The 19,380-nt window shown below is 46.5% G+C and overlaps 1 protein-coding gene across 1 annotated transcript in view; it reads left to right on the forward strand.

Moving 5' to 3' along the window:
- LOC116970535 (TGF-beta receptor type-2-like) overlaps window positions 1-19,380 on the forward strand; it is a 91,070-nt gene that overhangs the window by 38,721 nt on the left and 32,969 nt on the right. Inside the window, exons 3-4 of the mRNA XM_033017176.1 lie at window positions 719-915; window positions 14,826-15,637. Of these exons, the coding sequence (XP_032873067.1) occupies window positions 719-915; window positions 14,826-15,637 (1,009 nt within the window). The remainder of the gene's footprint in view (window positions 1-718; window positions 916-14,825; window positions 15,638-19,380) is intronic.

Consider the following 19,380-nt stretch of genomic DNA (forward strand, 5'->3'; position numbering starts at 1 on the left):
ATAATAAAATAAACTAACTAACCTTAACAAACAAAAGTCCAAACTAACTAACCTTAACAAACTCAAACTCCCTTTGATCCAGTTTTCTTCAATTTCTAACTTTTCTAATTTTCTTTTTTTATTATTTCTTTAATCTAAAATGTAAATTAAAAAAAATAATAATTTTCTAAAATTTAAAATTCTTCGAACATGTCTAGACATAGAAACATAGAAACATAGAAATTAGGTGCAGGAGTAGGCCATTCGGCCCTTCGAGCCTGCACCGTCATTCAATATGATCATGGCTGATCCGGAAAATAAATCACAAGTCTAATTTGTCTTTCATTTTACAATCCAGTATGAATTTCATAATTCCAATAGAAATAACATTTCTAATTTCTACTGCCACTTGCAGTTTTGTTTTCAGCAATCCCGTTAGAAAGGCTTGATTTTAATTTGAAAATTGCCCTTTCTATTCTGGCTGTTTCCAACCAAGATTTTTTTTTTTTTTCTCTGAATCAATCTTAATGAATTCTTGATCATCTTAAACACGTGTAAATCTAAAGTAAAGCCCAAGATCTGTGGAACTCCTTGGAGTTGTGGCAACATTAGGTATGCCACAACAATACAGTAATCGCATCGAGCTTCCTGGCTCTTGCCAGTACCCTAGCATGTTCGATCCTTTTTCCTGTTTATCTTGCGCTAATTTTAAATGCTTCTGCTTTTTCTTCAACTGCAGGAGGAAGCAAGATGCCAATGTAACCATAGAGACTCTGTGCCACGATCCAGCAGTCCCCCTCTATGGACATCTGCTGGATGATTACAATAACACAAAGTGCAAAATGAAAGAGAAGAAGGCTCAGGGTTCTGTGTTCTACATTTGCTCATGTTCCGATGTGGAAGAATGCAATGACCTTCTGAAATTCAGTGAGGACGGTGAGTTGATCCGTAAGTTGAAGATTGTTCGTTGATGTGATTCTAAATCATAAGATCATGTGATAGGAGTAGAATTAAGCCATTCAGCCCGTCAAGTCTACTCCACCATTCAATCATGGCTGATCTATCTCTCTCTATCTCCCTCCTAACCCCATTCTTCTGCCTTCTCCCCATAACCCCTGACACCTGTACTAATCAAGAATCTATCTATCTCTGCCTTAAATATATCCACTGACTTTGCCTCCACAGCCTTCTGTGGCAAACAATTCCATAGATTCACCACCCTCTGACTAACCAAATTCCTCCTCATTTCCTTCCTAAAAGAATGTCCTGTAATTCTGTGGCTGTGCCCTCTAGTCCTCGACTAGTAGAAACATCCTCTCCACATCCACTATCCAAGCCTCTCACTATTCTGTTTCAGTGAGGACCCCCCTCATTCTTCTAAACTCTAGCAATATACTGTAGACCCAGTGCCGACAAACGCTCATCATAGGTTAACCTACTCATTGCTGGGATCATTCTTGTAAACGTCGTCTGGACCCTGTCCAGAGCCAGCATATCCTTCCTCAGATACGGTGCCCAAAATTGCTCACAATGTTCCATATGCGGCCTGACCAGTGCCTTAATGAGCCTCAGCTTAATGTAACTTTGCCGCTGTCACTGTTCCTCCTCCAGCCAGCAGTTCTCTGGGATGTGGATCTCCATAACCCCAGCCTTCTGCATATCCTGTGTTTCTATTGCATCTATTTGTGATTCATTTCTTCAGCTGCCTGGGTCCACACTCTGGAATTCCCTTCCAAACCACCTGTCTCTCTTCTTCTCACAACTTCTTAAGACGTCTTATTCAAGCTGTGTAACCATTCAAAATATTTTATTCTGATCCGTTGATCTTATCCAATATTAGTTACTCCAGGATAGACACAAAATGCTGGAGTAACTCAGCGGGTCAGAGCAGCATCTTTGGATAAACGGAATAGGTGCTGTTTCAGGTTGGAACCCTTCTTCAGACTGGCAGTCTGAGGTAAGGTTCTGATCCAAATCATCACCTATTCCTTTTCTTTAGAGATGTTGCCTGACCCGCTGAGTTACTCCAACATTTTGTGTCTATCTTTGGTATAAATCAGCGTCTGCAGTTCCTTCCTTCACATTAGTTACTCTAACACTGGTGATCACTCTGTTCTGGGACATGACCTTGAAATCCATGTAAAGATGGGCATTGGACACAAGGTCATAAGGAGTAGGAGTAGAATTAGGCCATTCTGCCCATCAAGGCTACTCTACCATTCAATCATGGCTGATCTATCTCTCCCTCCTAACCCCATTCTCCTGCCTTCTCCCCATAACTTCTGACATCTGTGCTAAACAAGATTCTATCTCTTCCTTAAATATATCCACTGACTTGGCCTCCACAGCCGTCTGTGGCCAAGAATTACACAGATTCACCACCATCTGACTAAATAAATTTCTCCTCATCTCCTTCCTTGAAGAACGACCTTTAATTATGAGGCTGTGACCTCTAGTTCTAGACTGTCCCACTAGTGGAAACATCCTCTCCACATCCACTCTATCCAAGCCTTTCTTTATTCTGTATGTTTCAATGAGGTGCCCCTTCATTCTTCTAAACTCCAGCGAGTACAGGCCCAGTGCCAACAAATGCTCATCTTAGGTTAACCTATTCATTCCTGGGATCATTCTTGTAACCCCCTCTGGACCCTCTCCAGAGCCTTCCTCATGTCCTTCCTCATATATGGTGCCCAAAATTTCCCACTGTATTCCAAATGTGGCCTGACCGGCACCTTATAGAGCCTCAGCATTACAGCCCTGGTACAAGATTAGTGGTCAGATTTAAATGGGCCCTGAGGGGCAAACTTTTTCCGCACACAAGGTACATATAAGGAATGCATTACCAGAGGCTGATACAATTATGACATTGAAAAGACTTTGAGAAAATACGTGGATAGGGCCAGGCAGAGGCAAGTGGGACTAACTCGATTGGCCGACTTAGTTGGCATAGATGAGTTGGGTCAAAGAGACTGTTTCTGGACTCAAAACCTTTCCACCACTCATTGATGCTGTCAGGATGCAACTTAAAACCCTCTCTTTGACTAATCATTCAATCATGTGCTCCCATCAGTCAGAGTATTGAGTATCGAAGTTGGGAGGTCATGTCACAGTTGTTAAAGACATTGCTAAGGCCACATTTAGAATATTGTGTTTAGTTTTGGTCACTCTGTTATGGGAAAGATGGAAATGGTACAGAGAAGATTGATGAGGATGTCGCCAGGACTCGAGGGCCTGAGCTATAGAGAGGTTGAACAGGGCAAGACTCTATTCCTTGGAGAGCAGGAGGATGAGGGGTGATCTTACAGAGGCAAGTACATGGATAAGATAGGTTTAGAGGGATATGGGCCAAGTGCAGGCAGGTGGGACCAGTGGAGATGGGGTATACTGGTCAGCGTGGGACTAGTGTAGATGGGGTATACTGGTCGGCGTGGGCAAGTTGGGCTAGATGGGGTATACTGGTCAGTGTGGGACCAGTGGAGATGGGGTATACTGGTCGGCGTGGGCAAGTTGGGCTGATTGGGCTTTTTCCATGCTGTATGACTCTATAAAATTTCCTAATGCAGCCCTGTATTAAATTCTGTTTGGCGATGTTCCTGTGAAATGGCACAGAACGCTCTGCTATCTAAAGCGTGTAATGTAAATATGAGCTGTTAAAGCTTCCTTCAGTCCTTAATATAATCCGATTTAAATGCTTGGGAGTTAGGACTTTGAATAGCAGACTGCACCTCCTCACACCAACCTAACCCTTCTCAGGACCTCAGTGTATAAGCTTTGGTCTTGGGTACAACATCAAAGTAAATTAACTCTGACAAACATACGTAACAGTGCAGAATTAATGATATTGTGATCTGACCTCTTGAGATTATGACGACTTCTCACTTTTGATTTTACGCTGGCATTTAGTTTTGTTTGCATGTTGACTCAGCTGAGGTTCATATGTTCTAGCAGCAGAATTAGGCCATTTGTGTCATCAAGTGTACTCTGTCATTCAATCATGGCTGGTCTATCTTCCCCCCTTTCCCCATAACCCCTGGCTTTCTTGCTAATCAGTGGTTAGAGACAGAAGATTGCGCAAGATATCAGCTTGAATCTTTTTATTCAGATATGTCAGGAAGTTGTTGGAAACAATGGGACAGACCTGGGAGAAAAGGAGCATTGGTTCAGTAAATGAAGATGTGGACTTGGTCTGTATGGAGTAAGATGCACCAAACGGCAGCAATTGCATTTACTCCGTTTACAAAGATTTTTCCTTCCTCCAGAGATTCTTTTTAAGATGGATATTTTAAGATAGATATAGTTAAGGTAGAGATAGATTCTTGATTAGTGGTTTGCAGGGGTTATGGGGAGAAGGCAGGAGAATGGGATTGTGAAGGGAAGATAGATCAGCCATGATTGAATGATGGAGTAGACTTGATGGGTCGAATGGCCTAATACTGCTCCTATCACTATTGAACTTATGCTGCCTGGCCCGCTGAGTTACTCCAGCCTTTTGTGTCTATCTTACATATCTGTGGTTGATTAAAGACATAAGAAACTGCAGATGCTGGGACCTTAAGCATAAAACAAACTGCTCAAAAAACTCAGCAGATGTAACTGCCTTCATTATGAATGCTTCGCGTACTTGGATGCAGCACTTTGCATTTTTGTTTCTTTCACATTTTTAAATGTTAACTTTGTCGGCCCACCAAGTCCGCAAGGACCATCAATCACCCGTACATTTATTCTTTCCTACACCCGAGGCACAATCTACAAAAGCCAATTAACCTCTAAACCTGCAAGTCTTTGGGATGGGAGCACCTGAAGGAAACCCACACATTCACAGAGAGAACGCACAAACCCCGTACAGACAGCACCCATAGTCAGGATCGAACCTGGAACTCTGGTGCTGTGAGGCACCAACTCTACAGCCATGCTGCACTGTGTTTTAAATAGGTTGTTGTTTGCCCTGGAGAGGCCACTGAGTTGGTGAGCAGAGCTTGAGTTTGTGGTGGGGATAGAAGGGAATGGTCCATGGCTGCCCTGCTGCTCCAGTACCGGAGGGGGGCAAGCAACCTACCTGATCAGACACTGGGGCGATAGACAGGACAAGGACTACCCGGCAGGGAGGGAGGTCTATAAACAATGACTCGCAGCCCCTGTGAACTGATTAAATACAATTCCTGCCCTTTGCTGCTTCTTACTCCAGGGCCTGAAGGGCCTAATTCTGTGCTGTACGTCTTTATAACTTTACCCAATGTTGATCATCCCCAATCAGTTCCTGCCCTATCGCCATCTCCCCTGACACCGCTATCTTTAAGAGCTCTATCAAAGTCTCTCTTGAAAACATCCAGAGAATTGGCTTCCACTGCCTTCTGAGGCAGATAATTCCACAGATTCACAACTCTCTAGGTGAAAAAGTTTTTCCTCATCTCCGTTCTAAATGGCCTACCTTTTATTCTTAAACTGTGGCCCCTGGTTCTGGACTCCCCCAATATCGGGAACATGTTTCCGGCCTCTAGCGTGCCCAATCCTGTAATAATCTTATATGTTTCAATAAGATATCCTCTCATCCTTCTAAATTCCAGGGTATACAAGCCCAGCCGCTCCATTCTGTCAGCATATGACAGTCTCGCCATCCCGGGAATTAACCTGGTGAACCTATGCTGCACTCCCTCAACAGCAAGAATGTCCTTCCTCAAATTAGGGGACCAAAACTGCACACAATACTCCAGGTGTGGTCTCACTAGGGCCATGTACACCTGCAGCTGGAACTGTGGTCCTATACTCAACTCCTCTTGTTATAAACACTTGTATTAAATAACTCAGACAGTGGATGGAGTCTGCGCTGTGTCAATTTAACTCCTTTGAGGGCCAGGGTTTTATTTGACAGCACATGTCATCACAGTGGCACAGCGGTAGAGTTACTACCTTATTCCGCCAGAGACACAAGTTCGAACCTGACCACAGGTGCTGGCGTATGGAGTTTGTATGTTCTCCCTGTGACTGCGTGGGTTTACTCCGGGTGCTCTGGTTTACTCCCACATTCCAAGGGCGTGCAGGTTTGTAGGATAATTGGTTTCTGTAAAATTGTAAGTTCCTAGCGTGCAGGACAGCGCTGGTATGGAAACATAAAAAATAGGTGCAGGAGTAGACCATTCGGCCCTTCGGGCCTGGTTGATCATCCAAAAATCAGTACCCCGTTCCTGCTTCTTCCCCATATCCCTTGATTATGTTAACCCTAAGAGCTATATCTAACTCTCTCTTGAAAACATCAGTGTAAAAACAGGGTGATTGCTGGTCGGCACAGACTCGGTGGGCCAAAGGGCCTGTTTCCACACTGTATTTAGAGTGATAGTCATAGAGTGGGGAAACAGGCCCTTCGGCCCAACTTGCCAGGTTACACTAGTCCCACCTGCCTGTGTTTGGTCCATATCGCTTCAAACCTGTCCTATCTATGTACCTCCCTATCTATTTCTTAATCATTGGGATAGTCCCAGCCTCAACTGCCTCATCTGGCAGCTTGTTCCACATCCACCCTTTGTGTGAAAGGTTTGTTTGTTTTTAATTTTATTTATTTATTTATTTATTTCTAGGGAAAAATATTTTAAAGTCCCAGACTGAGGTTGAAGGTGCTGCTTCATTACCATTTTTGTTTCCAGCCGTCCTACCTCTCTCCAACTGAGAGCAGACTGCATCTGCTGTTCGTGTCATGTACGGCATCTGTAGTTGGAAGCGAATCCCTACGTCTGGTCTCAGACATGTGGTTTCCTGTCTGTGTTTAAATTTACGAGCGCATCAAAGGCTGCTGCTCCTCAGGCCATGTTTACATGCAGATAGCGCTTGCACACATTTACTGCGGGCGGGCGGGCTGACTGATGTCCAACTCGCATGTCTCAAAAGTCTGTTCTTTCTTTCTTGAGGACTTTTACTAGAGAATTAAAGTGCAGTCCCGGACAGCAGCACTAGTGGTGCAGCGGTAGAGTTGCTGCCTTACAGCACCAGAGACCCGGGTTCGATCCCGACCTGTGTAAGTTCTCCCTGTGACCTGCTGCGTGGGTTTTTTTTCTGGGATCTCTGGTTTCCTTCTACATTCCAAAGATGTACAGGTTTGTAGGTTGATTGGCTTGGTAAAATTGTGCGTGGACTCGGTGGGCCGAAGGGCCTGCATCTGCACTGTATCTCCGAACTGTAAAACTCAACGTCCAGTCTTTCCTCTGCGAGGCCCAAGGTAGAGCTCGGCAAGTTGTTCGCTGATCAAGATTATCCTCTGGCTGCACTAGCAGTTCCTGCTGTGTGTTCACGCGATGATGACTTGTCAAGATGCTGGGTACTAACAAAAACATTGTATCTCGTGTTACTATTCAACAATTCTTCACTCTTCATTGTCTCTCTCGTTGATGCAGGGACTATCGCAATGTTTAAGAAACAATTCGACATGTACTCGGATTAGACTGGTTTAAAGGAATATGGGCCAAACACAGGGAGGTAGGGTTAGTGTAAATGGGACATGTTGGTTGCATGAGTGGGTGCCTGAGCCCCTGCCCATCTTGGTCCATATTCTGTGCGGGTGCTCCCCTGTCCTGATCTGCCCCCACCCTGTCTGTGAGCTGCAACTCCCTCTCTCTGGCCGTGTTAGTTGACTGCAGCCTCTCTTCCTGCCACTGGCTCTCTCAACCACGTCTAGTCGTGATCGTCTTGCTAACATTCCGCCCCAATTCCACACGTAACTAATATCTGTCTGATTTTTTTTTTCCCTGAAGGACACACAGAAACAGTGAAAGGCTCTCTTGGGATGCCTGCAGTGCTCGGCACAAACTCCTCGGCACCCTGCTGCGTATCTCGAGACACATTCACCCTCTTATAGTTTAGAGATACAGTGCAGAAACAGGCCCTCAGGCCCACTGAGTCCGTGCAGACCAGCGACAATTGAGAATTTTACTGCAGCTAATTGACCTACCAACCTGTATGTCTTTGGATTGTGGGAGGAAACTGGAGAAAACCCACGCAGGTCACGGGGAGAACGTACAAACTCCGTATAGACAAGCACCCGTAGTCTGGATCGAGCCCGGGCCTCTGGCGCTGTGAGGCAGCAACTCTACCGCTGCACCAACGTGCCTCCACTCCTGGAAACAGTTTAATTTGTTTCAAGTGGCTCCCATTGTGCTTCACACTGGCAATCTCTTCCGCCACTGACTCCCGCCCGCCCGCCCGCCGAGCAGGCAGGCTGAGTTGAACGTTCTGGGCTATATTCCCACACCTTCTGCGCATTGCCAAAATAAGTCAATCTTGTGAAGAAGGCCTGGGCCTGGGACTGGGGTTGGAATGCATCCTCCAAAGATTCCAACATGTGAGCACAGATCTGACCAACCCAGCAGAGACCCTCTTTTCTGGCAGAGAGTCTGGCCAGGCTTTTTTAATTCCAGGGAGGGGTCTTATTTACACAGCTGTTTAAACACATTTCTCTCAAGTTCCTCCGTTGTGCCCAAGTACTGCTCTTGCCAAGGGGCTGGGCTGATGCATCGAAGAAGGGTCTCGATGCGAAACGTCACCCGTTCCTTCTCTCCAGAGATGCTGCCTGTCCCACTGAGTTACTGCAGCATTTTCTATCTATCTTCCACTTCTTGCCATTGACTGGATAAGTGCCGCCCTGCCTCTGCCCTGGCTCGGCGGTGTCCCTTTCACCTTTTGAGTACACTCGTGGTTACAAGATCTAGCAGCTTTATGGTCATAGAGTCGTACAGTGTAGAAACAGGGCCTTAGCCCCAACTGCCTGCATTTGGCCCTTATCTAATTAAACCTACCCCTATCCATGTACCTGTCTAACTGTTTCTTAAACATTGCGATAGTCCCTGCCTCAACTACCTCCTCCGGCAGCTCATTACATACACCCACCACCCCTTGCGTGGAAAAAGTTACCCCTCAGATTCTTATTAAGTCTTTCCCCCTTCACCTTAAACCTATGTCCCCTGGTTCTCGATTCCCCCACTCCAGGCAAGAGATTGTGCGTCTACCCGATCTACCCCCCCCCCCCCCCCCCCCCCCCCCCCCATAGCTCAGACTCTCGGATCCTGGCAACATTCTTGTAAATCTTCTCTGTACCCTTTCCAGCTTGACAACATTTTGCTTACGTGTAGGATGGAACGGCAGATGCTGGTTTAAACTGAAGGTAGACACAAAATGCTAGAGTAACTCAGTGGGACAGGCAGCATCTCTGAAGATAAGGAATGGGTGACGTTTTGGGTCGAGACCCTTCTTCAGACTGGACATCATTCCAATAACATGGTGCAGTGGGCCTCAGCACCAAGAGACCCGGGTTCGATCCTGGCTTCGGGTGATTCTCAGTATATTTTACAAAATACTAAAGAGGGAAGACATTTCAAGATTTAATGAACCAATACTAGCAAAACCTAAGGCTGGATCTGTCTAAATAGTACAGGCGACGGTTTCTTCAGAGGATTTGAAATAGTGAAGTTGTATCTTTGGGGAGGGTAGATGCGTCGGGGATTGCTATAAAGTGTCCGCTTCACAGCAGGTGAATTGAACAACTAATCCAAAAATATATAATACTTTCAGTCCAATTCCTGTGAGCAGCCCTTGTGGGATTGCTGCCAGCATTTAGTAAATTGCAACAGACATCATTATTCTCCACTGCTCCCAGGCAGTATTTGCCACTGTTAACCCTCAAGTACCAATACGAAAGGTGGAAAGAGTACAGAGAAGATTTATGAGAATTTTGAAGAGGGGAATGCATTGAAACTTACAGAATAATGAAAGGCATAGATAGAGTGGATGTGGGAAGGATGTTTCCACTGGTGGGAGAGTCATAGCCTCAGAATTAAAGGGCGCCCACTCTTTTAAAAAGGAGGTGAGGAGGAACTTCTTTAGTCAGAGGGTAGTTGCTCTGTGGAACTCATTGCCACAGAGGGGCGTCAGCGGATATTTTTAAGGGAGAGATAGATAAGTTCTTGATCAGAATGGTTTTCGAGGGTTACGGGGAGAAGACAGGAAAATGAGAGTAGGTGTCAGCGATGAGCCATGATTGAATGGCGGAGTAGACTCGAAGGGTCGAATGGACTGTTGCTACTCCTATAACTTGTGATGTTGCCAGGGTGTGAGGGCCTGAGCTGCAGGGAGAGGTTGGTCAGGCCAGGACATTATTCCTTGGAGGGCAGGAAACTGAGGAGTGATCTTCCCCTCCAAGGAATAAGGTCCGAGCCTGCCCAACCTCTCCCTATATCTCAGGCTATTCCTCGGGGGGTGAATGCACAGAATCTTTTACCCAGAGTGGGGAAATCAAGAACCAGAGGAAATAAGTTTAAGATGAGAGAGGAGAGATTTAATAGGAACCTGAGGGGCAATGTTTTCACACGGAGCAGTGGGTGTATGGAACGAGCTGTCGGAGGGGGTCGTTGAGGCAGGTACTATAACGATATTTAAAAGACATTTGGACGGCCTCATGATGGGAAAGGTTTAGGGGGATATGTGCCAAACACAGGGAGGTGGGCCTAACATAGCTGGGATAACTTGGTCGGTATTGACAAGTTGGGCTAAAGGGCCTGTTTCTGTACTATATGGCTCTATGAGGAAGGTTACATTTTTGTTTTGTTTTTTAAAGTTATGTCTTACCAGCAAAGTGCAAATCAAGTGGAAAACACATAGTTTAAAGTAGAAGATTGATCCAGAGATTTGTTGACGTGTACACTCAGTGCTGTGTTCATAGAAACAAGGAAGTGCAGATTAATCCACAAAAGGACACATTGCTCGGGCCTCAACCGAGATGTCACCTATTCATGTTGTCCAGAGATGCAGCCTGAGTTACTCCAGCACGCGCTGTCCGTTTTTGTATTTGTGTTGCAGTTTTTATTGTGAAGAACCGTTTGGGGGGTTTTTTTGTTCGTCATTTCTTTAAGCCACCTCTGTTTCGATTCTTAACAGGAAATGACTCTCACTGCTTTTGAAAAACTCTGCACGTCGGTTGTGATCCATGCACAGTGACACATTATCTTTTTAAGCTCTGTTGCTTCCACTAGGGGTATGGCGATGTTTGCTTCTGATTTCCTCAGCTGCATTGTTCCAGAGAAGGTGAAATGCTCTGAACAGCGAGAGCGATAGGATTTGTTTGGTGCATTCCTTTCCACATACTGTTGCATTGAATTGAATTGAATTGAATTGAATGCCTTTATTGTCATTCAGACCTTATGGTCTGAACAAAATTGTCGTGCCTGCAGTCATACATACAATCATACAATAATAACAACAATAAACACAAATTAACACCACCACAGTGAGTCCTCTAAGCACTTCCTCACTGTGGTGGAGGCAAAAATCTTAGGGCTGCAGTCTCTTCCCTCCTCTTCTCCCTCTGCGCTGAGGCGATACCCCACCGGGCGATGGTACAAACAGTCCCGCGGCTCACCGAACCCCGCAATGGGCCGGCTCAAACACCGCGGCCCGGGGTGGTCGAAGCTGCCGCCCTCCAGTCCAACGGACGCAGCCGCTGGCCCGCGGCTCAACCCCGGACTCGGGTCATAGCCTCCAGAACGCCGTCCCAGCCACCGGAGCACCGTTCCAGCCCCGAGCCGGATCGCCCTCACGTGAGTGCCGTTCCTCCCTCGAGCTGGGCCACTCCGACGGGAGCGCCGTTCCTCCCTCGGGCTGGGCCATACCGACGGGAGTACCGTTCCTCCCTCGAGCTGGGCCACTCCGACGGGAGTACCGTTCCAGCCCCGAGCCGGGCCGCCCTCACGGGAGCGAGCCCAGTGCAAGTCCTGACTGGCTGCCTCCGGAGTCTCGAGGCCGCCAGCTACGCCATCAGGCCTCAGCGCAGACGGAGGCAGAGAAGGGGGATACGATAAAAAAAGTCGTATTCCCCCGAAGAGAGAGACAGCAAGCCCCGTTTCAACCCCCCCCCCCCCACATAAACACAACCTAAAAAACAAAAACTAACTAGACAAAACAAAAAAAAACAACATAAAAAAGTAAAGACAAACGGACTGCAGGCGAGCCGCAGCTGTTTACCAGCGCCGCCACTTCCGGAATGATATACATGCGTTTAGTTTAGTTTAGAGATACAGTGTGGAAGCAGGCCCTTCGTCCCACCGAGCCCATGCCGACCAGCAGTCACCCCTTGCACTACCTCTATCCTACACACTGGGGACAATTTACAGAAGCCAATTCATCTACACACCTGCATGTCTCTGGGATGTGGGGGGAAACCGCAGCACACGGAAGAAAATAGAAAAAATGTGCAGACGGAGTTTTTTCTCCATCTGGCAGAGAATTTCACAAATTCACAACTCTCCCAGTGAAAAAAAAAACTTCTCATCTCAGTTTTTAATGGCCTCCCCTTTATTCTTAGACTGTGGCCCCTGGTTCTGGACTCCCCCATCATTGGGAACATATTTCCTGCATCTAGCCAGGCCTTTTATAATAATGTTATATGTTTCTATAAGATCTCCTCTCATCCTTCCAAATTCCAGTGAAAACAAGCCCACTCTTTCCAATCTTCCTCATATGACAGTCCCGTCATCCCGGGGATTATCCTGGTGAACCTACGCTGCACTGCCTCAATAACAAGGATGTCCTTCCTCAAATTAGGAGACCAAAACTGCACACAATACTCCAGATGTGGTCTCACCAGGGCACTGTACAACTGCAGAAGGACCTCTTTACTCCTACACTCAAATCCTCTCGTTATGAAGGCCAACAAGGAGAAGGTGTAAACGGGAGACGGGAAATCAGAATGTGCTCGGGTAGAACGTGCAAACTTCGTACAAGCAGCACCCGTGGTCGGGTTTGAACCCATGTCTTTGTCCTCTGTGAGGCATCAACTCTACCGTTGCGCCACCATGCTCCTCCATGCGCCACTTATGTTGAACCTGCCTCGGGCCTTTAGATCTCCCAGTTTTTCTTTGTGCTCGGGTAAGGTGCCCATTTTGGGCACTGCCTAGGTCTTGCAAGTAAACACACACCATGTCAATTGGACAATGAGCATTAGCAATGGCTGTTACCATAAAACAATTGACTGATTCAAGGGCAAGGACAACGGCTTTGCTCTTTAAAATATTTCAGTGAGAACTTTTACATTAACCTTTCAAAACAAAGGCCGCTGACATTTAAAATCTTAACTGAAATTTAAAAAATATTCTGACTAACGCTCCCTTAGTGCTGTGTGGAAATACTTGCCAGATTTATGTGTTCAAACCTTTGTGCTGAGATTCCAATCCATAACTCTCTGACCTCCGAGCAATGCAGTCAACAGAGTCCTAATTCAAGAAAGTAGATACGTCTAAAAGAATGATTGATGGGACGTAACGTTTCCAGAAACCAACTCGGACTTGAAATTATGAGAACATTTTAAAACATTTAATTTGTCAATTTGGAAAGGGTGTAGAGAAGATTTACAAGGATGTTGCCAAGACTAGAGGGTGTGAGCTACAGGGAGAGTTTGAGCAGGCTGGGACTCCTTGGAGTGCAGAAGGATGAGGGTTAATCTTATATAGGTGTATAAAATCATGAGAGGAAAAGATCGGGTAGATCCACAAAGTGTCTTGCCCAGAGTAGGGGAATCGAGAACCAGAGGTTTAAGGTGAAGGGGGAAAGATTTAATTGCAACCTGAGGGGTAACTTTTTCCACACACACGTTGGTGGGTGTATGGAATGAGCTGCTGGAGGAGGTAGTTGAGGCAGGGACTATTGCAACATTTAAGAACCAATTTGACAGGTACATGAATACGAAAGGTTTGGAGGGATATGGGTCAAATCCGGGCAAGTGGGACTAGTGTAGATAAGGCATGTTGGTTGTAGTGGGCAAGTTGGGCTGAAGGACCTATTTCCACACCATATGACTATAAATAAATCATGGATCCATTTGTCTGTGTTACCCCTCAACATCTAAATATTAGTTTTCATATTAGAACTTGTGCAGGTCAAGCGTGTTAAAGAGCATGTACCGACAATGGGGCAATGAAATTGTGGTAGCAACATAACATGCCTTTACACACATTACACAGAGATAAAAGAATAAACCAAAATTCAATAAATTAATAACTCCAAAACTAGTGCAAAAACAGTCCTTATTGCTAGTGACACTGACCATAGTTCATGGTTGCGGTAGTTGCGGTGTTTTGTCTTGTTCAACAACCTGATGGTTGTTGGGAAGAAGCTATTCTTGATCACGGTGGCCAGTGTTTTCAGACTCCCATAACTCCTTCCCCACAGTAGGAATAAACCCCTCAGCCTCCGACATTCTTAGGAGCCCAGAGATGAACCAGCTAGTAGTTAGTAGACAACAGGGCTAGGTGCCTGTGGTACCTACAGGAGCTGGAGTATCTATTGTCCCCTTTGCTCCAATGTATCAGAGTGGGCAATATTAGTAATCCCATTCATAAAATGTGAAATTAGTCTTATTTTGGCATACAAGATACAAGATACATTTATTTGTCACATGTGCCAGATGGCCCAGTGAAATGTGATTACCATAGTGTTCTTTTCGGAGAGATTACGCTGAATTAAGAGAGTTGCGTTTTGGGCTGTATTCCTGATTTTATTGTAGGCAACAGGGAGCTGAAAATGCTGGTTTGCACAAAAGGATGCAAAATGCTGGAGTAACTCAGCAGGTCGGGCAGCATCTCTGGAGAACATGGAGAGGTGACTTTTCTGATCAGCACACTACTTCAGTCTGAAGATGAGTCCAGACCCGAAACGTCACCAATCCATGTTCCCGTGAGATGCTGCCCGACACACTGAGTTACTCCAGCACTTTGTGGTCTGACTTTATTATCCTGTTCAAGAGATTTTTGCTTTTCAATTTCTGACTGCGGCATCTGTACCTTGTTGTAACTCTGCTGATGTCCATCTGTTTCTAGTTGTGAAAGAGGACGAGGAGCCGATCTTGGAGGTGGTCCTGGTCACCCTCGTCCCACTGGTCATCATTGCCGCCGTGGTCATAGTGGGTTATTACATGTATCGGGTCCAGAGACTGAGGGGCCTGAACCTGGAGTGGGCGAAGGGACAGAAGGTGAAGAGGTCGGGCCACCGGATGCGGGGGGCGATGGACCGCAGCGATGGTTGCAACATCCGCCTGGGCGATGACCAGTCTGACATCAGCTCCACCTGTGCCAACAACATCAACCACAACACGGAGCTGCTTCCGCTGGAGCTGGACGGCGTGGTGGGCAAGGGTCGTTTCGCCGAAGTCTACAAAGCCAAGCTGCGACAGAGCACCGCCGAGCAGTTCGAGACCGTGGCCGCCAAGATCTTCCACTTCGACGAGTACGTGTCCTGGAAGAACGAGAAGGAGATCTTCTCCGACGTCAACCTGAAGCACGAGAACGTGTTGCAGTTCCTGACGGCCGAGGAGCGGGACACGGAGATGGGCAAGCAGTTCTGGCTGATCACCGCCTACCACCCGCAGGGCAACCTGCAAGACTATCTGCTCAGGCACGTGGTGAACTGGGAGGACCTGTGCCTGCTGGGGGGATCGCTGGCCCAAGGGATCGCCCACCTGCACAGTGAATACACCCCCTGCGGCCGCCCAAAGATTCCCATCGCCCACCGCGACCTCAAAAGCTCCAACATCCTGGTGAAAAATGACTTGACCTGTTGCCTGTGCGACTTTGGATTGTCCTTGCGGCTGGAGTCCTCTCTGTCCGTAGATGATTTAGCTAACAGTGGCCAGGTGAGTCCAAGCCTTCATCTCTATAAATTATTTGGGGGAGGGGTGTGTGGGCGAGGGTGTGTGGAGGGGAGGGGTATGTGTGGAGGGGAGGGGGGGGGGGGGTGGGTCGTGGGGGGTTGTGTGGGGGGGAGTGGGGGTTAAGGGACCAAAATTAATGGTTGCCCAGTTGCCAATGGCCACCTAAAGTCCCGCCGGGCAACCTAAAACCAGTGTCATTTTGCCCGGCTTAGCAAGCACCCAGGACACCTGCCGTCCAACTCTGAGCGGGGCCCCCCTCTCTATCTTTCTCTGTCACTCTCCGTCTCCGCCCACCATCCGTATCCATTTCCGGGCCGCCAGGTCTCCACTCTCCGCCCGCTCCTCATCCGCCGGCACAGCCAGCCGCCTTGCACATGCGCACAACCAGGGCCCGCACATCCTCCCCCTGTACATGCGCACTGCAACAGCAACTGGTCGGCGCCAGGCACTTTCTCCCTTCCTTTGCATTGTGGGAGATCTGGCCGCCATTGCTGTCCAGTCGCCGCCTCGCCGCGACCGCTGAAAACGAACACAGAATCACTCCCTGGAGCTGGATCAGGAGTAACTCCCTGGAGTAACTTTTGCTTCTTGGTTTCCTGGTCCTCCAAAAATATTCCAAATGGTTTTTAAACTGGAGGTGGTGGAGGGTCCACCACCAAACTCCAAACTCTGAACATTAACCGCCTTTTGCACTTTATCTGTTTATTTATTGTGTATATATGGTCTATGGTATAAAGACACACTGAACTTTTATCTCCTGTTCTGTATTATGTTTACATATTCTGTTGTGCTGCAGCAAGCAAGAATTTCATTGTCCTATCTGGGACACATGACAATAAAACTCTCTTGACTCTTGACTTGGGGTTAAGTAAAAAAGGGTTCTTGGGGAAAAAAGAGCTACCTTCAATTTAGTTGTATCTGGTTGGGTAACTATAGTAGGGTGAAGACTATTCCACGCTTTAATTATGCTGGTGAACTCCATGGAGCAGCCAGCATCTCTGGATAGAAGAAATTGGGTGACGTTTCGGGTAGAGACCCTTCTTTAGACTCCCTCTGGTTTAATGGGGCCTTTTCACGGGGCGAGTTGACGCAAGATGTCACCAGAGTGAAGAGGTCGTGGTCCAGACGAGTCTCACACGATATAACGGGGGTAGATAAAGAGTTCCCACGGTACTCGGCATTTCTGTTATTTGTGCGAGTGACTTGTCCGTTTCCCGAGCTTTCGCGTTAAATCTTGAATGAACATCATGAACTACACGTGACACAAATGATGTAACTTTTTTTTTCACACACTATATATATCCTCCCTTGGTTGAATTGGCTCATTTGGAGACATATTTTACTGTGTATGTGGGAGACACAGATGGACTGAGCACAGTACCTCGGTCTTACTGTGTGTGGGAGAGGGGGAGAAAGAGACGTACACTCACAGAGGCAGAGTCTCTCAGCCTGTGTAAGAGGGAGGGAGAGAGAGAGAGAGGCACACACAAGGTGGATGTGAAATCTCACCTGCCTGTTTCAGTGACAGACACCCGCCGCCAGTAAATGAAGACACCCCCATCTGTCTCCCCCTCCTCTCCCTCGACTCCCCCACCTTTCCCTCCCAACTCCAGTCCCGTCCCGACCCCCTGGGAAACTGAATAGAGCAACAATATAGATATAGAAACTGAAACAATATAGAAACTGAATAGCGCAACATGGCAAAAACATCTCTGACACGCTTTACCCCCTTTCTTTGAGATTTTCTGGGAGCCATCTCTGCAAGTGTTCCTGTTAAAAAGATTATCCAACAATGACAATTAGGTGGGACGTCCTCGAAGGACACATGTTCCCTTGTCGATATTTTTACTTACCTTCTGTCCCCTCTGTCCAGCTTCCGGGTTTACCGTTCGCAGGAGTTCCCACGCGCTATATCTCTAAAATCTGAAGTTAGGTAATGTCTAAAGGAACTGCAGACGCTGGTTAATGCTGGTTAATACGCACAGAAGGACACAAAATGTTGGTGTAACTCAGCAGGTAAGTCAGATCTGGGAAGAAAAACATAAAAAGCTGGAGTAAGTCAGCGGGTCAGGCAGCATCTCTGGAGAAAAAGAATAGGTGGCGATTCGAATCGGAGCCCTTCTTCAGACAGCCTAATCGGAATTGAGTCTGAAGATGTGTCTCGTCCCGAAACATCAGCTATTTTTCTCCAGAGATGCTGCTTGACTCGCTGAGTTACTCCAGCTTTTTGTGTCTGTCTTCGGTTTAAACCAGCATGTGCAGTTCACTCCTTACACGGGTCTCTGTACAACATTGATTGGTAGCGTTCCGGACCCCTGGACCCGAGGACTCCGACCTGTATCTCTCAAAGAAGTACATGTGAAAAATTTCTCACGGACCATAAAAATGCGTAACCTTTCAGTAAAGTCCCTTTTAAAGTCCCTTTTAAAGATTATAGTTATTTTCTTGAATCTCATTAACATAACTCATGAATAAGTTGATGTCCATATGCGGATGCAAATCTTTATTTTTATTTATTTTTTAAATTCAATCCCACAGAAGATAATTTTTACTCACCTTCTGTCCCCTCTGTCCAGCTTCCGGGTTCACCGTTCGCAGGAGTTCCCACGGTACCCGCAAGAGTTATTACGGATATCGCACTGGCCACTACGTTCATATAATGTTGCAATACTCAACCACAAGTGTACAAGTCAATCTTGGAGAAATTCAAACTTTCTTGAATTTTCTCCCGAGTGACCAAGTTACACGACTACCTGCCGTTAGCGCTACGGTGGTCCACGGTGGTCCACGAATGCCGCACTGTTATCGCACGAGGTTCCCACGATGTTAAACTCCGGTTAACTCTTGCGTCAAGTCGCCCCGTGAAAAGGCCGCTTTAGTGTTTTTAGTTTAATTTTAAAGATACAGCGTGGAAACAGGCCCTTCGGCCCACCGAGTCCACGCCGACCACCCATCACCCGTACACTAGTTCTATCCCACACATTAGCGACGCAAATCAAGAGTCGAGTGTTTTATTCTCTCACGTCCCAGTTAGAACAATGAAATCCTTTCTTGCAGCAGCACAACAGAATATGTAAACATAGTACTCTGCAAACAATGTTATAAACGAGAAAACAAAAGAGTGTATATTTATTTATGAATATGTAACTAATTAAATAAAAAAATATATATATGCGTGTGTGTGTGCGTATATAATACACACACACGCACACACACACACACACACACACACACACACACACACACACACACACACACACACACACACACACACACACACTTTCCCTCCTGGGATTAATAAAGTTCTATCATATAGTATTGTGTGTGTAGGAAAGAACTGCAGATGCTGGTTTAAACTGAAGATAGACACAAGAAGCTGGAGTAACTCAACAGGTCAGACAGAATGTCTGGACAAAAGGAAAATATTACGTTTGGGTTGGGTCTGAAAAAGGTTCCTGCATACCTTTGGAATGTGTTAGGAAACGAGCACCCGGAGAAAACCCATGTGATCAAAGGGAAAAGGAGCAAACTCCACACAGACAGCACCCATATTCACGATCAATTCTGGGTCTCTGGCACTTTTAGGCAGCAACTTTAAGGCCAATGTACTGCCCCATAGTCTTGAACTGAATTAAAACATACAGTAGCTGTAAAGAGGGACATACCATCACTTTGAGATTTAAGACTGAAAATGGATAGTTTCTTTTTTTTAGTAACCAAAGTTA

The sequence above is a fragment of the Amblyraja radiata genome, chromosome 2 (assembly GCF_010909765.2).
Source record: "Amblyraja radiata isolate CabotCenter1 chromosome 2, sAmbRad1.1.pri, whole genome shotgun sequence".
Taxonomy (NCBI): domain Eukaryota; kingdom Metazoa; phylum Chordata; class Chondrichthyes; order Rajiformes; family Rajidae; genus Amblyraja; species Amblyraja radiata.